The 19,269-nt window shown below is 34.1% G+C and overlaps 1 protein-coding gene across 1 annotated transcript in view; it reads right to left on the minus strand.

The window, feature by feature from the left end:
* dsd (attractin-like protein dsd) overlaps positions 1 to 17,895 on the minus strand; it is an 83,420-nt gene extending 65,525 nt beyond the window's left edge. Inside the window, exons 1-6 of the mRNA XM_089233559.1 lie at positions 17,558 to 17,895; positions 15,360 to 15,560; positions 12,507 to 12,635; positions 11,812 to 11,990; positions 10,749 to 10,911; positions 1,501 to 1,594 (exon numbers count right to left, since the gene is read on the minus strand). Of these exons, the coding sequence (XP_089089685.1) occupies positions 1,501 to 1,594; positions 10,749 to 10,911; positions 11,812 to 11,990; positions 12,507 to 12,635; positions 15,360 to 15,560; positions 17,558 to 17,793 (1,002 nt within the window). The 5' untranslated portion in view covers positions 17,794 to 17,895. The remainder of the gene's footprint in view (positions 1 to 1,500; positions 1,595 to 10,748; positions 10,912 to 11,811; positions 11,991 to 12,506; positions 12,636 to 15,359; positions 15,561 to 17,557) is intronic.
* Between the last annotated feature and the right edge of the window lie 1,374 nt (positions 17,896 to 19,269).

Here is a 19,269-nt window from a genome sequence, read left to right on the forward strand (position 1 = left end):
TAAATATTATGAAAATGAGAACATCCCGAGACATATAATAAAAAAATTAGAACATATGAATAAAAATCGCTGTCTATGCATAAATTTATTTATGCAAATGGACATCAACGAATTCTAATAACTTTTGTATACTTCTTCCTTGGTTATTTATGCCAACCTTAAATACATTGATCCTAACATTATGGATATAAAATAATACATTTCTTCAGACATAAAACTACATCTTAAAACTACTACACATAGAAAATCTCTAAAAGGATGTTTCACTCCTGGAGAGAGAAGCACATGGCGCCATTATCTTCACAGTACTGGATGGGCTGATTTTTCTAGAAATAAGAAAAGTTGTCAGCAACAGAGACAATAAATTTTGGTATTGCCTTCTAAAACTCCAATCAAAGAGCATGAAGTTTTCCACAATAAGACTAACATAATTGAAAGGCAGGTGAAAACGATTGATGACGATTTGACTATCCTTGCTGACCAAAAAAAAATGAAATGTACAGGTTCTGACGTGCACTTATTCAATCAGACCAGCCCTAATTGTAACATGCACAAACAATTAATGTTCATATGACTAAATTCAGTAGAAGAAAAAAAAAGGATGGTTAGGCTGACCATCCACTTGAAGCGACTATGAGTGGTCCTATATGCACAAGACCAATCCCATTACATAGAAAGTAAGTGAGCATTGCCCATTGCTAATGACATAGAGCGACCAACTTCTGGTGACCACAGACGACAAGCGTCTAATCCTGAAGGAATGAGATTTTACACAGATATGCCGCTTTTATGCAAGTGTACTGCAGTAGTTACATTTTTTCTATCAATCTTCTTGCCACTTATATATTTTATTTTTTTCAGTCAGACTTATTTCCCATTCTTCGTAAATATAGAAGCTAAAAAATTTCCTTAGTGTTATATGTGAATGGACTAATGCCTGTCCATAAAAACAACAGTAAAATCAAAACAAAAACAATTAAATTTTATTCTTCCTTAAGAATAGGTGAATTAAAAAATTAAATTTATGGCATGAGTGATGAATAAAATTTTTGTTTTGTAAATTAAGAATGTGAAATTTTGTAAATTGGAATCTCATAGTCAAGAAAAAAAAAGCAAGTGCTTTCATGAAAGAAAAATATTTTTTTCTAATTAATAAAGCTGATGTTCCCAATTGGGAATATTGGAATATAGGTCGCCATTAAAAGGTTAATAAAATATGTAATTTGAATTTACATGAAATTTTTGATAGTTTCTGATGGCAATAACACAAGTGTTCGATTCGTATTTACAATTCAGATTCCTATACAAAATATAGTTACAACTGAGTAGAATATTGAGTCACCTTCAAGGAATGACCTCTGTAGCTCCTAATAAACCAACTCAACGTTGGCTATAATCACTCGTGTTATTTTTTTTATTTTTTTGTGTGTAACGGTCTCCAGTGAATGACTAGCCTCATACCAAGCTACACAAAATGAATAATGCCTGAGCTATACTTACATTATAAGAAACTAATGAATGACTATATCTTGACACTGGCTTTTCTTCAGAAGTCAATTTTAAAATTTCCCAGCGCTTTGAATTGAAGTTGTACCTATTAAACAGCATGTTTTAAACAAAAGCATCTCAATATTTATATCAAAAATGAAACAAAAATTTACTTTCCCAGAATTACATTTAAAAAATTTAAAATATTTGTTTATTACAAATTACATTTGTAAAAAAAATTATTTTGAGAAAATTAGCACAAGGAAACATCCAAACCTAAATATACAGCAGATGCTTGAGTTAGTATGGACGTACAAAAGTATGGAATTTAAGGTTTAAAAGTTTCGTGCTGTGCTTGAGTCAGTTTAAGTCATCGTGTTAAATGAACAAGAGTTGATTTTTTTAGCATGAAAACCAAGTCCACTTGACTCTACATTCTCCCTTTTATCTGAAAAAATGCAACTTTTTATGAATCGATTAGACAACAGGTCCTTGTGTCATGGTTAAAATCTTTCATACCCTTTATCCTCCATCTGGATTCCAAGAAACCCCAACCTTGAAAATTGGAAAGGTCAGTTAAGCATCAGTCACACACGGGTATTTAACACACATCCTATTGTATCTCCCTATCACAAGCCAATCATAACAAATTTTCCCAATATCAAAAGATCCAGGTCAAACACATTTAAAGACAGATTTTTTTCATGTTTTTCCAGGCCGTTATATTGGATAGAAAATAACATGGGATGAACAGGAAAACATTTAGGACTTATTGCACTTGTCATTAAAATAGAACAGTTGCTATAACAGGCAGTACTAGTTATAACAAGCATAGACTGTATTATGCTGGCATGTAAAATTAAAATCCAAAATTATTACTGTATTTCCCCCACATTAGCTGGCATACCAGGGAAAACCTGTATTTCTCTGGCATACTGAGAAATTCAAGTCAAATTCCCAGTAATTCTTAAACATTTGCACTCAATCGAATTAGCTAATTTAAACCTTGTCTGTTCTCTGCATTTTACGATGATATGAACTACATTCAGATAGTCCAAGCTTTATGTTAAATTTTGCTACTTCAAACCTTGATCAATTAAAAAAGTTGGGTAATTAATCTTGATTAATTAAAAATGGTTTGACTAAGCATGTCCACTCACACAGATTTAGGTAAGTTAAATAAAAATGTTAGTAGATTGCAAAGCATTTTGGTATTCCTTGGTCATTTGTGTGAAACTGGAATAAGCGGATGGAAAAATTAAAGAATTGCAAGGCAAAACATGATGTAGCACAAAAAAAAAACAGCATATTTCTTCAATCTCTGAAACTGCACAAAAATGTGCAATCTATACACCGTATCAGATTGTGTTTGCTACAGTGAAAAATTATTTAATTTTGATTTGATTATTTATTCTGTACCCAATATGAATTGAAATAGAATTATTTTTTTTTTATGTATTCTTAGATCCTTATTAAATCCTTAGAAGTCTGGTCCATGCTAGAAAATCGATCATTTAAGAAGCTAGTGTCCCTTTCCCAAGTTTTATGGCACACCAGATAATACGAGAATATAGTATATTTGATCAGGGGCAGATCTAGAGCTGGCTGTTGGAAATTGTGACTTTACAAATTGTTATGAATAGGGTGACCATTCATTCCACATTTTGTCCTGTATTTTCCAGGACAGTCCCCATTTTTTTCTCCGTTCCATGATTTTTCAGTTTTTTAATCAGTTTTCTTGAATTTGTTATTTAATCAAAAATGTTGTACAGGCAATTTTCAATGGATTGATTGAATACGATATTATCATATTATTATTGAAGTTATGAAAATTTCATGAATTATCGCATTGGAGGCAATATTGCATATTTGGCCCTCAGACATATAAAAGACAATACATAGGGAAAAGTTCCAAAAAGAAACTGTTCAAAGTTGCATGGTAGTAAAATGAATATTTTTTTTGTTGGAGATGGTACATATGTTTTATGCCAGTTTCTTGATAAACATGCAGTATCTTCATTCATAGGGAGATCTATCAAGTATGAGACTGGTATACCAGTTTTTCTACAAAAACGGGTTTAAGAAATAAGACTTCTAAACTCAATTATTTTATTGAGAAAATCAATCACTAAATTGAGCATCAAATACTATAGGCATTTAATTTCAAGGTTAAAGGATCACCAAATTTACATCTGACCATATTCACAACAGGGTTGGGTTTTTGCCGGCAAGACAGTGGCAAAAAGTGGAAAAAACCAGGCAAAAATGTCAAAAATTATTCTTTTTACTTTAAGACATACCAAGCTTAGTTTTTCAATTATGAAATAGTCTTTTGAATATAAAAACTTAAAAAAACATGTGAAACTTACAAAATTACGTAGTATAAAAATGAATATTTATCAACCAAAAATATGAAAACAAAAATTAACTATTCCATTAAGATCATCATTCTTGAGAAAGCAAAGAGATTATTGTGATAATTATTTCTTTTTTAACATTGCATAGCAAAATAGGAGTTTTGAAGAGGTTTCCAATGAAAGTTTATTCCTGATATCAGAATGAATGAATGAAAAGTTTGAGAATGTCCTTTCTATAGCGGCAGAACTAGCAGGACAAATTTGTAAATGTGCTATTAATTTGCAAAAATCCTTTGAAATGTCATAAACAGATGAAATACTTTCCCACCATTTGTTAGCAGCAACCGATTCAATCACACCAGCAGAAAAGTATGTTTCAGGAAATGGTGATTCCTTTAGATCAAATTTTACTGCTAGGGGTATGTAAGTGGGATCTACACTCTGTAACCACTTTCAAGCATTTTCTTTTTGTTCATAATTTAACAACTCTCCTCTGTATTTCGGATGTAATAAATATGGAACTAAATGGTATGGTAGAACTGCTTGAGTGAAACGCTTTTGGACTTGGATTATACGAGACTTCAAAACAGATTTTTTTAGTAGAGAGCACCACAGATGACAGGAACTTGCCAAAACCAATGAAAAGAGCAGGAATTAGTATTTTCCTCCAGTCCCACCCCATTCTACTGTGATGCACTTCAAAAACCTATATAGTTGTTTTTCCCACTCCTATGTTCATTGTATCCTAGTATTATTGTTCATACTAGTGGGTTGTGGTGAGAAAGAGAAAATATGTACTGATAAAGGACTTAGGCAAGCTGCTTGACTGGCAGTAATGCTTATCTCTCCCTCTTTTGCTCCTCCTACCCCTTTGTCTGCTTAATGAAATGTTAACAGATTCCAGGAAAAAAGGATTGTAATTTAAAATTCTGTACTTCATACAGCAAGTCAAGATTATCTGAACTTGTTCCATTAACCACTTTACTGATGAAGGGTGTGTTATCTTTGTCCATACCCAAAATAAAAGCTTCCATACCTGGTAATCAGAGAACACAGTTGGGAAAAAGGAAAAAATAGATTTACACCCTAGTAATTCTTTTTTTCCCTTCTAGTGAACAAAAAGAAAAAATAAGAGCTTGGCCTAATTTATCCAGAATACAAAACAGATATAAGAAGGAAGGAGGAGGCATTTATTTTTGTTACAGAAAAACATCAAATTCACAGATCTATTCCCCCCTCCCATTTTTGAAAAGTAAACAAAGATTTCTAACCAGTTTTGGGGATTTTTACTTGATCTTAAAAAATATATACATCTAAAACATTTTTTTACAGATTTGTTATCAAAAATTCATAAGTAAAAGATTTTATATTTATCTATTTATAGAATTCAAAACAGATAAATCCAATTTTTTAATTCTGTGAATTTTTGCCGGGACGGTTTTTACCATGGTTTTTTCCACTGCGGCAAAAACTTGCCAACCCTGATTTACAATCACTTAAAGTTAGAATGATCAGTACACAGTCAAACCTTGTTAATGGGTCAATCTTGAGAGAGCAAAAAAAATGACCCTGTAAGCAGAGTGACCCGAAAATTGCCTTCCTACTCCCTATATGCCATTGATGCATTCAGGTGCATAAAACCAACTTTTTGTCACAGACGTGCCAACTTTTGGAGTCTCGAAATCCAGAGTTTCTCCTTAGAAGACTCCCTCCCCTCATAGACCACAATCAAAAAAAAAAATATTGTGAAAACATTGAAAAAATCAATTAAGAAAAAGTGCCCCTTCCCCAGGTAGGTCCTGTGTGCCCGAGTGGCATGGTGGTAAGATGCTCGTCTACCATCGTGAAGGTTGTTGTCTGGGTCCCGGGTTCGAACCCAAGGGAGGATATAGATAAGATATTTTCCCTAACGAACTCGAGGCGACCACTGATAGACAGCGCCTTCACTTCCAACCCATCTCACTAATGGCAGTAAATTGCAATATAACGATATGGCCAGAGTTGGTGTTTGGTGAAGTAGTAGGTAGGTCCTGTGTACACCCCTGAATAGAATATATCAATGCATGACCAGGGATATGTATATTTCATATTTACGAAATAGATGCAATAAATGTGAAATTTGTGAATTTTTACAAAATTCAAAAATTTGATTTTTCACTACTTTTCCATGAAATATCAATAATTTGCATCTAAAATGAAAATGATCATAATTTTGCTCAGTACTTGGGCCTCACGTCCTTACATGCTTTTAAAACACACAAAATTATTACTTAAAAACACATTTTGCAAAAACTAGATCAACTTTTTGCACGTAATTGTTTTGCAAAATATGTGATGCCTAATTCATGTAATCTTCCTTCAGTTTTGAAAATGATGTTCTAACTCGTATAAGAACGTGTTCGGTTGGCTTTTGTTTCAGAGTTTTGTAAGGCCGGGTACACACTAGCCTAAGAAAATTCACGCAAGTCTTGTGAAGTAAGTTAATGGTCTTGAAACTTTTGAGTGCCAAAGTAAGGTCATTTTTGAAAGAAAAAAAAAGAAGAGAAATTTAGTAAATTAAAATAGTGAATTGAAGAAAGGAATAAAATACGATGCTTATTACTGGATTTTTATGAAGATGTGACACAGGATTGGGGAAACGATCATGTTTACAGACTGCTACTTCTATTGGTAAACTGCCAGAATTTTGGTTGTCATGCAGGCTTCAAATGCTACCATTATGACCTGAAACATGCATAACTTCAGCAACATAAATGTGTTAGGGCATATACCTACACACACCATGTTCCTGCATGTACCAATTTGTGGAAATTTCCCAGAGGAATGTTTACGAGTTGCATGTACAGTCAAGTAGTATTTGTAGTGGATTTAAAATATAAAAAATAATGTTCTTGCTTCATCTTTTCAAGAGCAGCTAGTAATTTAAAAAACAGTGGTAATTATACTTGAAAAAAAATTGAGTGGTTTTTAGCAAACAAATGCAGAATTTTTTATCTGAAATTTTATTGCAAATAAATGCAACATTTCTGATTAAAAAACTTTTTTTACGAAATTTACATATCCCCTATGAATAACATATCCATCTCATCTTGTAAAAGCAGCAACTTATGATATGAAATCATATGAACAGAGACCATCAGAATACATTAACTTTCTGAGAAGAGACAACTTTACTTTTTTTAAAATTTTTATGGTATCTCAAACAAGCGTGGTTCTAGGGCGAAGGGGATAGCCCCTCCCAAGTGCTGCAAATAACAAGGGAAAAATCTCTGTACCGTAAAATATGGGAGGATCCAATGAATATTGAAATTTCAATTTCCTCTCAATATAGAATTTTTAATGAATTCCCAAATTATATTATTTTCAATCAAACTGTCATTAGTTCAAGTTATTTCTTAAATTAATTCCCATTTTTCATTTACTTTTTTTTGTCTTTTAGGGGTAATTTTTGTTTAGCTATTTGTTTGCATATATAGGACGACCTAGGTTTTTCCAGCAGTGAAAATTGAACAAAAGTCTTGTCCTACGTGAGCAAATACGGTAAGCCAATACTTTTCCTTGATATTTCTTCGCATGCTCCCTTATGCGAAACTTGAACTATGTCAGCTCCATTCTAATTTTTGTTCACAAATTGCACAAACATCAGTACTGTCAATTTTTATATAAGAAACTAGTTGTTGTTATACTATAAATGCACAAAAAATACACAAAGTATTGAAAAACACAACCTAACATAATGCATCACTGCCCGCCATTTTAGCTCCATTATATGAGAAATGGAAAAATTGGTTTATTTCACTTTACAATAGGGAAAAATCACAAAGGATTACGGGAAAAGGTAAAGAACCCAAAAATAGACCAATAGAGTGTAAATCATGCTTTTTTTCCTTCCTAGGAGGGGAAAAAAGTTGTTTTGGTATCCCTAATCTTACAAACATAAACAGGGTTTTGAAATCCATTTTTAGCAACGCTCCCCCTTTTTCCAATTTTGAATATGTTGTTCAGTAATGACCACTGATTAAAAAACAATTTACATAGCTTCTGTTGCAATTTTGCCGGGGTTAAGACTGTTTTTATCTTAGTTTGCCTGGACTATAAAGTTGAAAAACAAAAAGTTTGATTTTATAACAGCATACAAGATTTTAAATTACCAATAACCAGCAATTACACTTTAATGTGGGGGGGAGAGGTGCATGCATGAACATGAAAATTTGGGGGTCTTCGTCACAAAACTTCTTTCTTAGAGCTGAGTCTTTGGGATGAAGACCCATCAGTCTCCCTTACATGGGGGAAGAGGCATGCTTAGTCGAACAGCAGGAAAACCACCAAATTGAACTTAGAGCTTGCCATGCACATTGTATAAAGAATTTCGATTTCTATGAAAATTGTTGAAGCCGTTCTTTCACAAAAGTGATCCCCTTAAGCTAGTGGTTCTCAAACTTCCATAATCCGCTACCCCCTTGCCCGATTCATGGTTCATCTGCAGCTGCCCAGAATAGTTTGGTAGATATTTTTACTTATAAAATAATCACTTCAAAGCATAAATAGGCACACAAATCAATATCTCAAGCTCACCATGACGTCCTTAGAGACAGTGACATACACTTTGAGAAACATACCTTAAATGGATTGCGGAGACACATCATCAGGAGATTAATAACATAAGAATGCCATAGAGGACAATCAGGATTTCAAAAAAGGTGACTTGCTAACAAGGTTTGTGACTATATTTATCACATTTAAATACCACACACCAGGGTTGGTAAAAAAAAATGTTTTTTTGAAAAAAAAAATGGTTAATAAACCAGGTTTTTTTGGTTTAAACCGGTTTTTTGTTTTAAATAGTATTAACATTAAAAACAATGAAATTCCTGAAAAATCATTCAAACTTCTAATAATTAACTAAAATAAAATGGTTATTAATGTAATTAACACTATTCCCATACTAATTAATCAATAAATATTTCTTAAATTTTAACAAAACCAACTTTTGCAATTTAATTATTTTTTGCTTAACTCAATGGATTACTGTGTGTTTGAAAATTCTTTCAATGTTATTATTAATCATATAGTATATAAAGGTTTTTCTCCAGTTACTTTCAGTATGCTTAATTAGGAAGCTATTTTGCAAAAAGTTATAAAAATTAGGTTTATATAATGTATTTAATGAAGCATAAATAATGCAGATTAATTAGCAATGATTTACGATATACAGGGTGATTATAACTAAGGTTCTGATTTCAAAACACTGTAAAAAAAGAACGATTGTCAAAATGACTTGAAAATTGACATGAATATTCCTGAAAAAATTCAATTTTATTTGGTAAAGGGGAAAAAATACTTAAAAATGTAAAATTAATGACATCATCCAACATGTGGGAAATTTGCTCGCAGAATGGAAATGATAGCCAGTCATGGCAAAATGATACCTTAATTATAGCACGATTTCATAATGCATGGAAACATCACAAAAAACGAAGTAATTGAACAAATAACTACAACTTACTTAAGAAATGTTAAATATGTTGTCCAACCTGAGGTTGACAACAACAGAATTGTTGTTCAACAACAGAATCGGAGTATGCCATGGTCATGATGTGGAGGTGCTTGAAATTCAGCTTTATTAAACCAAGCGCGCCCCCATGTTAATATTCCTGAGGAACTTCTAACAGATAGGGGATGTGCTGGAGATTGCAATTCACCAAATTTTGCAATCTGACCACTGTTTATGACATTTTGAGGTACCCTTCACAGCCAGAAGTTAAAAGGGTTAAGGGGTGCATCCTGTCAAAATGGGTTTTCAGCAGCTGCTTTGCTGGTATTGCAATGTGCATCTTGATAGAAGTTCTATCCACACACTGATGCTGTGGAAGTGCCAAAATGATGTGGTTGCACAAAATAGATTATACTGCTGGCCAAGTACAGCATCATCTACCTGCACATTTTGCACTACTTGCATTTTTTTTCCTTTTGCGAAAAAAAAGCTTCAGGAATATTCATGCAAATTTTCAAGTCATTCTGACCAGTAGTTCTTACTGAATAGTTATGGAATCAAAACTTCAAATTATAATCACCCTGTATATAGCTGATTATTTTTCATAAATCTGTTATTATTACTCAGTAGAACCCTGATTAACTGGGCTTAACAGTGTGAAAGTATAAAAAAAACTACTATTGAATATTAAGACTGGAAGATATACAGTAGGAGATGTGCTACTTCTTATGGGAAAGAAAATGAAAATGTATGTGAGGTAATGTAACTACTAGTACACTGGTCTTTGTCCTTTAAGGACAGCTGATGTCTTTATTGGATTATAGGGCCACCTGCCCCTAGCATGATGGTGTCACTACTGTTGCTGCTTCTTTGTGAAGGGAAAAAGAAACCCTGTGAGATAATACACCACTACATTTAGATGTGTGATGCAATCCTTATTCATGAATTTGCTAAAGATAGAGCATCAGAATGTAGCCAAAGGGTAGAAAATGTTGTAAGAATGATAAATTTTGGCTTCTGTATATAACTTTAAATAACTAAGATACTTCATATGAAAAAAAAAAATATATATATATATATATATATTCTGGCCACTTTTATGAGACTTTTTGAAAAAAACCGCTTATAAAATCTTATGTCATTTAAAGATATACCATCAGAATGTACCCCAAGGATATAAAATGTGGTAAAAATGAAACATTTTGGCTAATAATGAACCAATATGATATTTTTCAAGGAATAAAACTACATTTAGGCAACTTTTATTTGATTTTTTTGCTGGTTTTTTTAAAAAAACCACTTGGTTAAAACCATGGTTTAAACCAAACAACCCTGCCACATACACAGCAATAATGATTTAGTGCAACAGCTGGAAAAGTCATGAATGTGCAAAAAGAGACTCAACATACTTTACTAAATCTTGAAAGACAGAGTGGTGAAAATTTTCACCACCAACAACCCACATGTCATTACCAACAATGACAGCCTTGTGAAGTGCTCTTCCTTGAATATATCCTAAAGTTTCTTCCTGTGCCCACCAACCTTCATCAATCCGAAAACTACAATCAAACCCTAAAAAATAAAAGTGAACCATATAGACATGAATGCTTCATTTATTATTAAAAGATCTAAACCAAACCAAAAAAAAAAAAATTCAAATATTTGAAAATACATAGCAAAATAAATTTCTAATAAAGAGTTTAAGGAACTTGTGTCGCTCTGTCTTTTGCAACTTATTGACTCTAAGTCAATGTGTTCCTTGGGATTGAATGAGCAATATTCACTTTTGCAATTCATTAATAGAGTGAAATCTTGATACAATAATACTCTGCGGACCCAGAGAAAATATTGTTGTAGAGGGGATTATCACTATATCGAGAGGTAGTGGTTCAGCATTGGACTACAGGATATTCGCTATATGATAAGTAAATGGACAAAAAATGCATAAAGTTATTTATTTAAAAGTTCCTGTGAAGGCAGATGGCTTATAGAATATTTAGCAATGTAAGTAATTAAACCTAGTTAAACTGGTAAATTAAACTTTTTTAAATTAACTTTAGAAATCAAGTATAATTTAGATTCATAGTGACAGCAGTGAGAAAAAATGGGACCCACTTTTACTCGAAATGTACCCAGGTTTTTCAACAACCCGGGATCTAGGCAAAGTAGAATTAAGTGAGCTCACTGATGTTTGCATTGACTTTGAAACTTTTCAAGCAGAGCTTAGTCAATGTGACAGTTTCAGTTTTATTAAAATCACACAATAACAATCTGCATATTATGATAGCAAGTTTATCGTTGTCTAATAAATTTTAATTAGCCTAATTTGTTGCTTCATCCTGACCATTTCTTGAAGCTGTGTTTTTTCAACTTGATTTTTTAAATTTTTTTGCCAACATTTTTTTAAATCATAGCATATTTTTAGTTCAAGAGAAGTAAGAGTATTCTACGCTAAACTCTTCATCACCATACCTGTATAAACTGGATCACAAATACATTTATGATGCTCTACATCACAGTAGCCATGCTCCGCACAGTTGTGAGGACATATTGGAACATCACACGCATTTCCAGTCCACCCAGCTGAGCATGTACAAATTCCATCAACACATGGTCCATGATTGGAACAGTTTTGGGGACAGCTATTTATACTGAAATGTAAAATGTGATTTCAATCATTTTAAATAATAAAAATAATAACAAACAGTTTAAAAAATTTATGAATTTTATTATTATTAGGTTTTTTCCTTGAATTTTCTACAAAGTGGTTAACATCTTCAAACTTTTTCGAGTCTTAAAAATAACAAATCATTGTTGTTCCACATTTTCCAGATCTGCAAAAAGTAACTCCCCAAAAATGCTAAACAGTAGACTTGGATATACAGGGTGAATAGCTAAGTTCTCTTGCCGCAAATTACTAGCAAACTATTCATCCTAGAGGCATACTTCCAATTAAGAAAAATATCCAAATAACATGTAGACCTCAGATATATACCTCATTCATATTGCATGGGGTTGTATAGTTATTATAATTAAAAAAATTAACTTTTTATATACATGGAGACCCTCCCTTTATGAGCAATTCAATAATCACTCAAAGTTGCAATGCCAATTTCTTAGTCGCTATGGCATTTGTCAAGCTCTTGATGTAAAATATATTTTTTTACCTATAAGTTATGTTGATTCCACTCATGTTATAAGCAGCATCGCTATAGAAATATATGTATGCACTTCCTGAAGTTGCAACTATTTCTGATAGTTTTTCTGTCTTTGAATTCTGTCGGACTAATACACCACTGGAAAAAAAAAATGTTTAATCACAAAAATAACAGTAATAAATGCATAGCATAAATTTAGAAAAATATTAGAGCATGTACAGGGATGTTCATGGAGTGAAAGAGAAAGGGATGATTATAAAGTAAATATTGGTAAACACCCAAATGTATCTTGGACACACACACACGAGGCTTCAAATAATAATTCCCACAAGAATGTTCACACATATCACCAGACTCTTGATATTACAATAAACAAGTCATCAAAAGACCATTTGAAAGCCAAATTTCAACTGGCTAAATTACAGTAGTCTCTCGAAAGTTCAAGGTTTCAGATATCTCAGAAGTAATGGAATTTTTCAAAATTCCTTCTCAAAGTGATTTACATATTTCTTTTGTTTGATTCTTCCTATGAATGCGAGTATTTTCAGTTTTAAGGGATCTTGATTCCTAGGCTGGGATCTTTAGTCGACCCCATGCCAGAATTTTCCACAGGCTTTTCTACAATAAATTTATAATGTAAAAAAATAACATTTCTATCAGGGCCTGGGAATATTAAGGTTCCTGTAAGCCTCTTTTATAAAGAGGTATTTGGTGTTGACAGATGTAATCTTAACGAACTAAGCCAGAAGTTCTCAAAGTGTGCATTGTGACTCCTAGGGGTGTCACCAACCTCAGTCAGAGGTGTCGTGGGCCACATTTTTAGTTTCAGTCAGGCCTGCAGGCATAGGCATACACAGAATTTTATCGGGGGGGGGGGGGGTTTAAGTTTTTTCCTGCAAAATAACACTATAATCTCGGCTTGAGTGAAGTTAGAACCCCAAACCCCCCTTTGCATACGGCAATGCCTGCAGATCACTAAGCTACACTACACATGCTATGAAAGAGCTTGAGAGCCACGCATATCCCACAGGCCATGCGTTAAAACCCCTGGTGTAGTGATTTGTGTCTGTTAGTGCTTTAAAATGATTCTTTTCTAAACTATTCTGGGGAGCCACAGGTTAAAAAGTTCGAGAACCACTGCACTAAGCCATTGGATTAAGAACAAAATGTGGGCAAGATTAAAGAGTATACTGTTAAGTATGAATACATAAGTTTAAGGTTTACATCCAAGGTGCTTCGGCCCCATTCACCTTGGATTATCGAGACTGTAATTGAAATTTCATTTCTACAAACCAACAAAGTTTCCTAGAATTATTTTAAAACCTAACATTCACATTTATTTTAATCTTTAAAATTTATTTCTAAAATTATTATTCATAGTTCTAATTTTTTCTGTTTGCATGCAAGTGCAAAAAAACACTTTTTCCCCACAATATTTGGCTACACACATTATCTCTATGAAGGGAATCTTTAACAAAATTGAATACTTAAAAGTATTTTTAAGTGATTATTTTATTGCCCCACATTTATCCAGAAGTGGAACTGAATTGCTTTTCTCCCATATCCTTTTGAGGGTTACAATAGAGTGGTCAACTTATAAAGAAAATTTTGTATTGCTCTACTATGTTAAGAATGGGTATATATATATGGGTGGTGGACATTAACAGACATTAAATGAGTGATGGATGCTCAGACCTATCACAATCCTTAAAGCAGAATGTTTTACATTGTTCTGCAATGAGCTCTCAGCTGACTGAAAATGTTCTGTGGTAAAAATTCTCTATTTTTCCATGTTGAAAAGTTCTTTTCTTAACACATTGTTCTAGGGATGGGACGAATAGTGATTTAGCTGAATATAAATTTTCTTAAAATTCATCACAATTATAAATAAAATTGGAGTTTTTAATTGAAAATAAAATTATTGGTAATTTCAAATGATTGATATTGGATTTTAATTATGCAATTTATTATTTAAATAAATATTAAAAAACTGGTAACTGAAAGATTTTTATCGCCATGATACTGACAATCAAATTTAATGATTATACTGTATTTTAATATTACAGTGATACCTCAACTAACGAAGATGATTTGTTCTGAAATCACGTTCATTAGCTGAAACACGATTTCCCATAGGTTTCTATGGAAAATCATTTGATTTGTTTCAGGTTCTGCCCAAGTTTTTTTAAAACAAAGAATGCTATAAAAAAAACAAACTGATTGAGGGCAAAAATGAACAGATTCAAAATTGTATAAATGGGAATATAAAGGAAAATGAGAGAGGCTGAATATCTTTTCATTTTCCAGTATGTACACAACTAACACCAGCTTTAGTTTACTATAAAGCTTGTCTTGGCATACAAGTTCATAAGTGTCCCCATCCATTTGTGATTTGGTCTGCTTATTTCTGCGTTTAATACACGCAGATGAAGAAGATAATCTCCCAGACCGTTCAGCTTGACACTAAGAGTCTTGCACTGAAAGAACGCATGATTTAAAAACATAGGCTACCTTTTTTTCAGTGCATTTTCTATTTTAGCTGAATCTTTCATTTTTATATGAAATGGTTCAAAGAATTTTAGAAAGAGAAGTGTAGATACAGCTGAAAAAAGATTCTGAAGTGGATGCAAAATCCCACCAAGGGAAACCAGACCACCCACCCACCCAGACCAGACAGACAGGTGGTCAAGTTAGATTTTTTGTTAGGACACAAGCTATTTTTCGCTTCCTCAAAAATTATCCAACTCAGATTGGTGAACAACTTGTAGAAGTGGTAACTTAGCAGATTTACTGTATTTCATAATTCAACAATATGTAAAATTTTCTAAAAAAAAAACTTGAAAAAAAATTGTTAGTGCATACCTATAGGCTGCTAATAAACGAGAGAAAACAGAGTCACCATCAAATATATACAAATGATCCCAACTGCATTCTGTTTCAAAATGAGAAATTCCCAAACGAATCAAGCTATTAGGAAGGCCACTTTCTATAAGCCACGTACATTGCATATCCACACTATAATTGCCAGTGCCATCAATAATGTAACCTGAGGATTTGGTGAGCCTAGAAAATTAGAAAAGAACTTCATTAATCATGTAACTATCTGATCAATTACTTGATCATTTAGACAACCTAGTTCAAAATGGCAACAACTCAAAATTCCCTGTTCAGAGATAACTGCATTTTAAAGATTCACTTTATATAAGACTCAATAGTGAGTCATTCAGATTTAATTGTGGTAGGGACAGTGCTGTCTTAACGAATGGGCCCGGGGGCCTCAAGAAAAGAGGGTCTCACAAAAATGAGATCCGGTTGAAATTTTCTAGGATTTACCAGGTAGGACCTCTGAAAAACCACTTGGCCAGGGGGTCCATGAAACTCTTAAGACGGCCCTGGGTAGGGAGTGTATAAGCAGAGTAGGGAATTCTGTGTCTGGGGATATGTAGAGGTAATTTCGCAATCCTTTTCATGGTGTGCATAAAGCAAAAATGTAATTTTTGGGTTGTTGCCACTTTGAACTAGGCCGTCTTATTTGATCAATCTTATAAAGAATACATTAATCCGTCATCTAGCTATGAGGAAATAGCATGTCATGCCGATTTTTTTGCATAATTTAAAAAACTTATTATTAATTACATCAATTATTAAATTTGATTTGTTTTTCTTAACGATTTTGAAAAACAGCAAAGAACAGTGAACACTCAGTCTCAATGAATTCATAAAAAAAATGTTAATTAAAAAATATATTTTATAAGCTTTATAATTTCAAAAAAAGGAAAAAAAGAGAAATAAATCAGCCAGTTGAGATGACTGGTTAATATATAATATAGCCCAGTAAAATATCAATCACTTCTTAATTGGGTGGATTTCCAAAGTGACAGAATATCATAATTTATCTCTTGTAGACAGTGAAATTTTAATAATCATTTTAGATGTCAAACAGTAATCACAAAACCGTGATACAATAATAAAATTTCTTATTAAATTATTTAAAAAAAATTTAAGTTGGCAATGGCCTTGCTTAAAAATCATCAGAGGTTTCTCTTGTCATAGTTTACATGTAAATGCTTTATTTAGATCAGATGTTCTTAACTGGGCAGTTATAAGCGATTTGAGAGGGTCCATGAGCTTGGATAAAAAAATTAAGTGAGGGGACCGAGCTTGACAAATCAAAAAATTAATTACACATCAGCAGTTGACAAATCGAAAAAATAATTACACACCAGCAGTTTCTTAAGAGCCAATCCTGAACATCACCCACCCACCCCCTCTTGGGACCCCTTTCCATGTAGAGAAACATGCTGAGATTTAACTTCCAAAAATTTGGTGTTGACTATAATTTAGTGATCATGCCCAGAAAATTTTAGGCACCAGTTTTAATTTCTTCCAAGTTGCCTTGGCAAGCCGGAATATAGGACTTGTCGAGCCCTACTAACTTATTCTTTTTAAATGGTGTGCCAAATATTATTCTGTTAAAGAGTCTGGCCATAAGCGGAGATCTAGAATTGAAGGTCTGGGGTGGGAGCAGGATAACAATGTCAATAAAAATTACACATATATACGTGTCACCTGCACAAATCTTTGATGTTGGGGGAGAGAGAGCAATGCTTCTCCCTTGCTCCTGATATCTCTAACTTTGTGTGTGGCATTCATTTCATTGGCACAGGGGTTCTGTAGAATTCATTTTACTTGGCACGGGGTCTGTGGCATCACAAAGGGTCCATGGAGCACGAAAGGTTAAGAACCACTTATTTAGACAATTTAAAAAAAAATTTCATGTACTTTGTAGAATGGTATACATTGAAACCTCACAACAACGACACTAGATATAACGATAAATCTCTCAACAATGATTCATGCTGGAAATGTTTACATTCTAATGTTAAACTGCTGCCTTTCGATATAACGATAATTCCTCTACAACGATAACGTTTCTTGGTCAGCAGAATATCATTATATCGAGGTTTCGCTGTATATAGCTCACACTACCTACGCTCATGAAAAGAAAAATCAGTTTTTTATGAAAACATGACATTAGCTCATGTGGAGACATAACTTACCTTACTCTACCACCACATCGATGGCAGGAACTACCGTGCCAACCTTGATCGCATATGCAACGACCTTCCTTACATACTCCATAAACACACTGTACATCATTACAGGAGGACGTCAGCCCAGCGGGTTCAGCGGAAACAAATGTAAGAAACGCTGCAATGACATAAGCACAAGAGTAAGCACATAATATTCTGCTTAATTTCCTTCTGTAAACAGAGGAAATCATTAAAATTTCCATTATCGCCCTTCCATGTCTGCAGATGAATGATCCGCGAATCCATCAAAGAACCATTGACCGCTACCCAACCATGGCCATCGCCATTGTTGCTATTACGTTAGCAGTGGTGTTGCCACATCTTCAAGACAAAAAATTACCCAAAGTTCATTCCCATCTACAAAAGTGCATTCGAAGTCCATAACCAGTGGCGCTGGAGCCGGGATGCTGGGGTGCTGGAGCACCTACGGCCAGTGCCGTCTAAACCAATGGGCCCATCCGGGCACGGCCCGGGGGCCTCAAGAGAAGAGGGGCCTCACAAAAATGGAAACTAATTGAAATTTTCAAGAATTTTCCAGGTAGGGCCTCAGAAAAATCAATTGGCCCGGGGCCCATGACGCTCTTAAGACGGCCCTGCCTACGGCAGGGTTTCCTAACCGGGGTTCCGCGAAAATTCCGGAACCTTGGTAGCTTTGAAATTTTCCTTTTTTCTGTTTCACCTGAAGCAATTTTTTATTTTTGTTGACAACGTGTGCTCTAAACAAATTCAGAGAACATATTGGGATAATCGACCAGTAGGAGACAAACAATATTCGTGTTGTGTGCGGCTCCTTTCTTTCTTTCTTCCTATTCTCACATACAAGTCCTTCAGACAACAGTCAAGAAGGCTTCCTAGGGGAATTAGTATTCCCGAAATTCTTAAGACCTACATGCGGATTTTATGAGGATCTTCCTTCAAAGATTCGGAACTTTTAAATTGTTCTTTTGCATTCTGTGCCCCGCACTCCCTGGGATGATTCCTTGATATCACCAACATGGGCGGAGATGCGGGGGGGGGGGCATTGCTCCCAGCGTCAAAGGTGAAGTTGACTGATCTAATGTATATACGCATATATGATTGGACATCATCATCGTGCCCCCCACCCAGACTTCCAAGTCTATTCCGCCTATGATCACCAATTGAGCTTCATGGTGTCGGATCGCTTTTTTGAATAGCAAATCCTAAATACGACATGAATGTCGCTTGTTAATACAAGATATACAGAAGACTGGATGTTGTGAAGATATTTGTTATTTGAGATGTTAATTTTTTAAGGAAGGAAAAAACTCATCTGTGCCTCTACTGGGAGTCGAACCCGGGTCCCTCGATTGCCGGACGAGTGCTCTGACCCCTAAGCTACAGAGGAGATAGAGACTCTCCTTCGCTAGAGCGTATATATGCCGAACGGAACCGTGCAATGGACGGTGAAACCGATCAGCTAATAGCTCATGGACGACGAGCCACCAGATGGCTATATATATGACATGAATGTCGCTCTCCACTTGTTAATACAAGATATACAGAAGACTGGATGTTGTGAAGATATTTATTATTTGAGATGATGATTTTTTTTTTCTACTTTTGTAGCTTTGTGGTCAGAGCACTCGTCCGGCAATCGAGGGACCCGGGTTCGACTCCCGGTAGAGGCAGAGAGATGAGTTTTTTCCTTCCTTGAAAAA

This window comes from Pholcus phalangioides, unplaced genomic scaffold (genome assembly GCF_987345545.1).
Source record: "Pholcus phalangioides strain wild (caught in Gottingen) unplaced genomic scaffold, Ppha-v1.0 ptg000007l_1, whole genome shotgun sequence".
Classification (NCBI taxonomy): Eukaryota; Metazoa; Arthropoda; class Arachnida; order Araneae; family Pholcidae; genus Pholcus; species Pholcus phalangioides.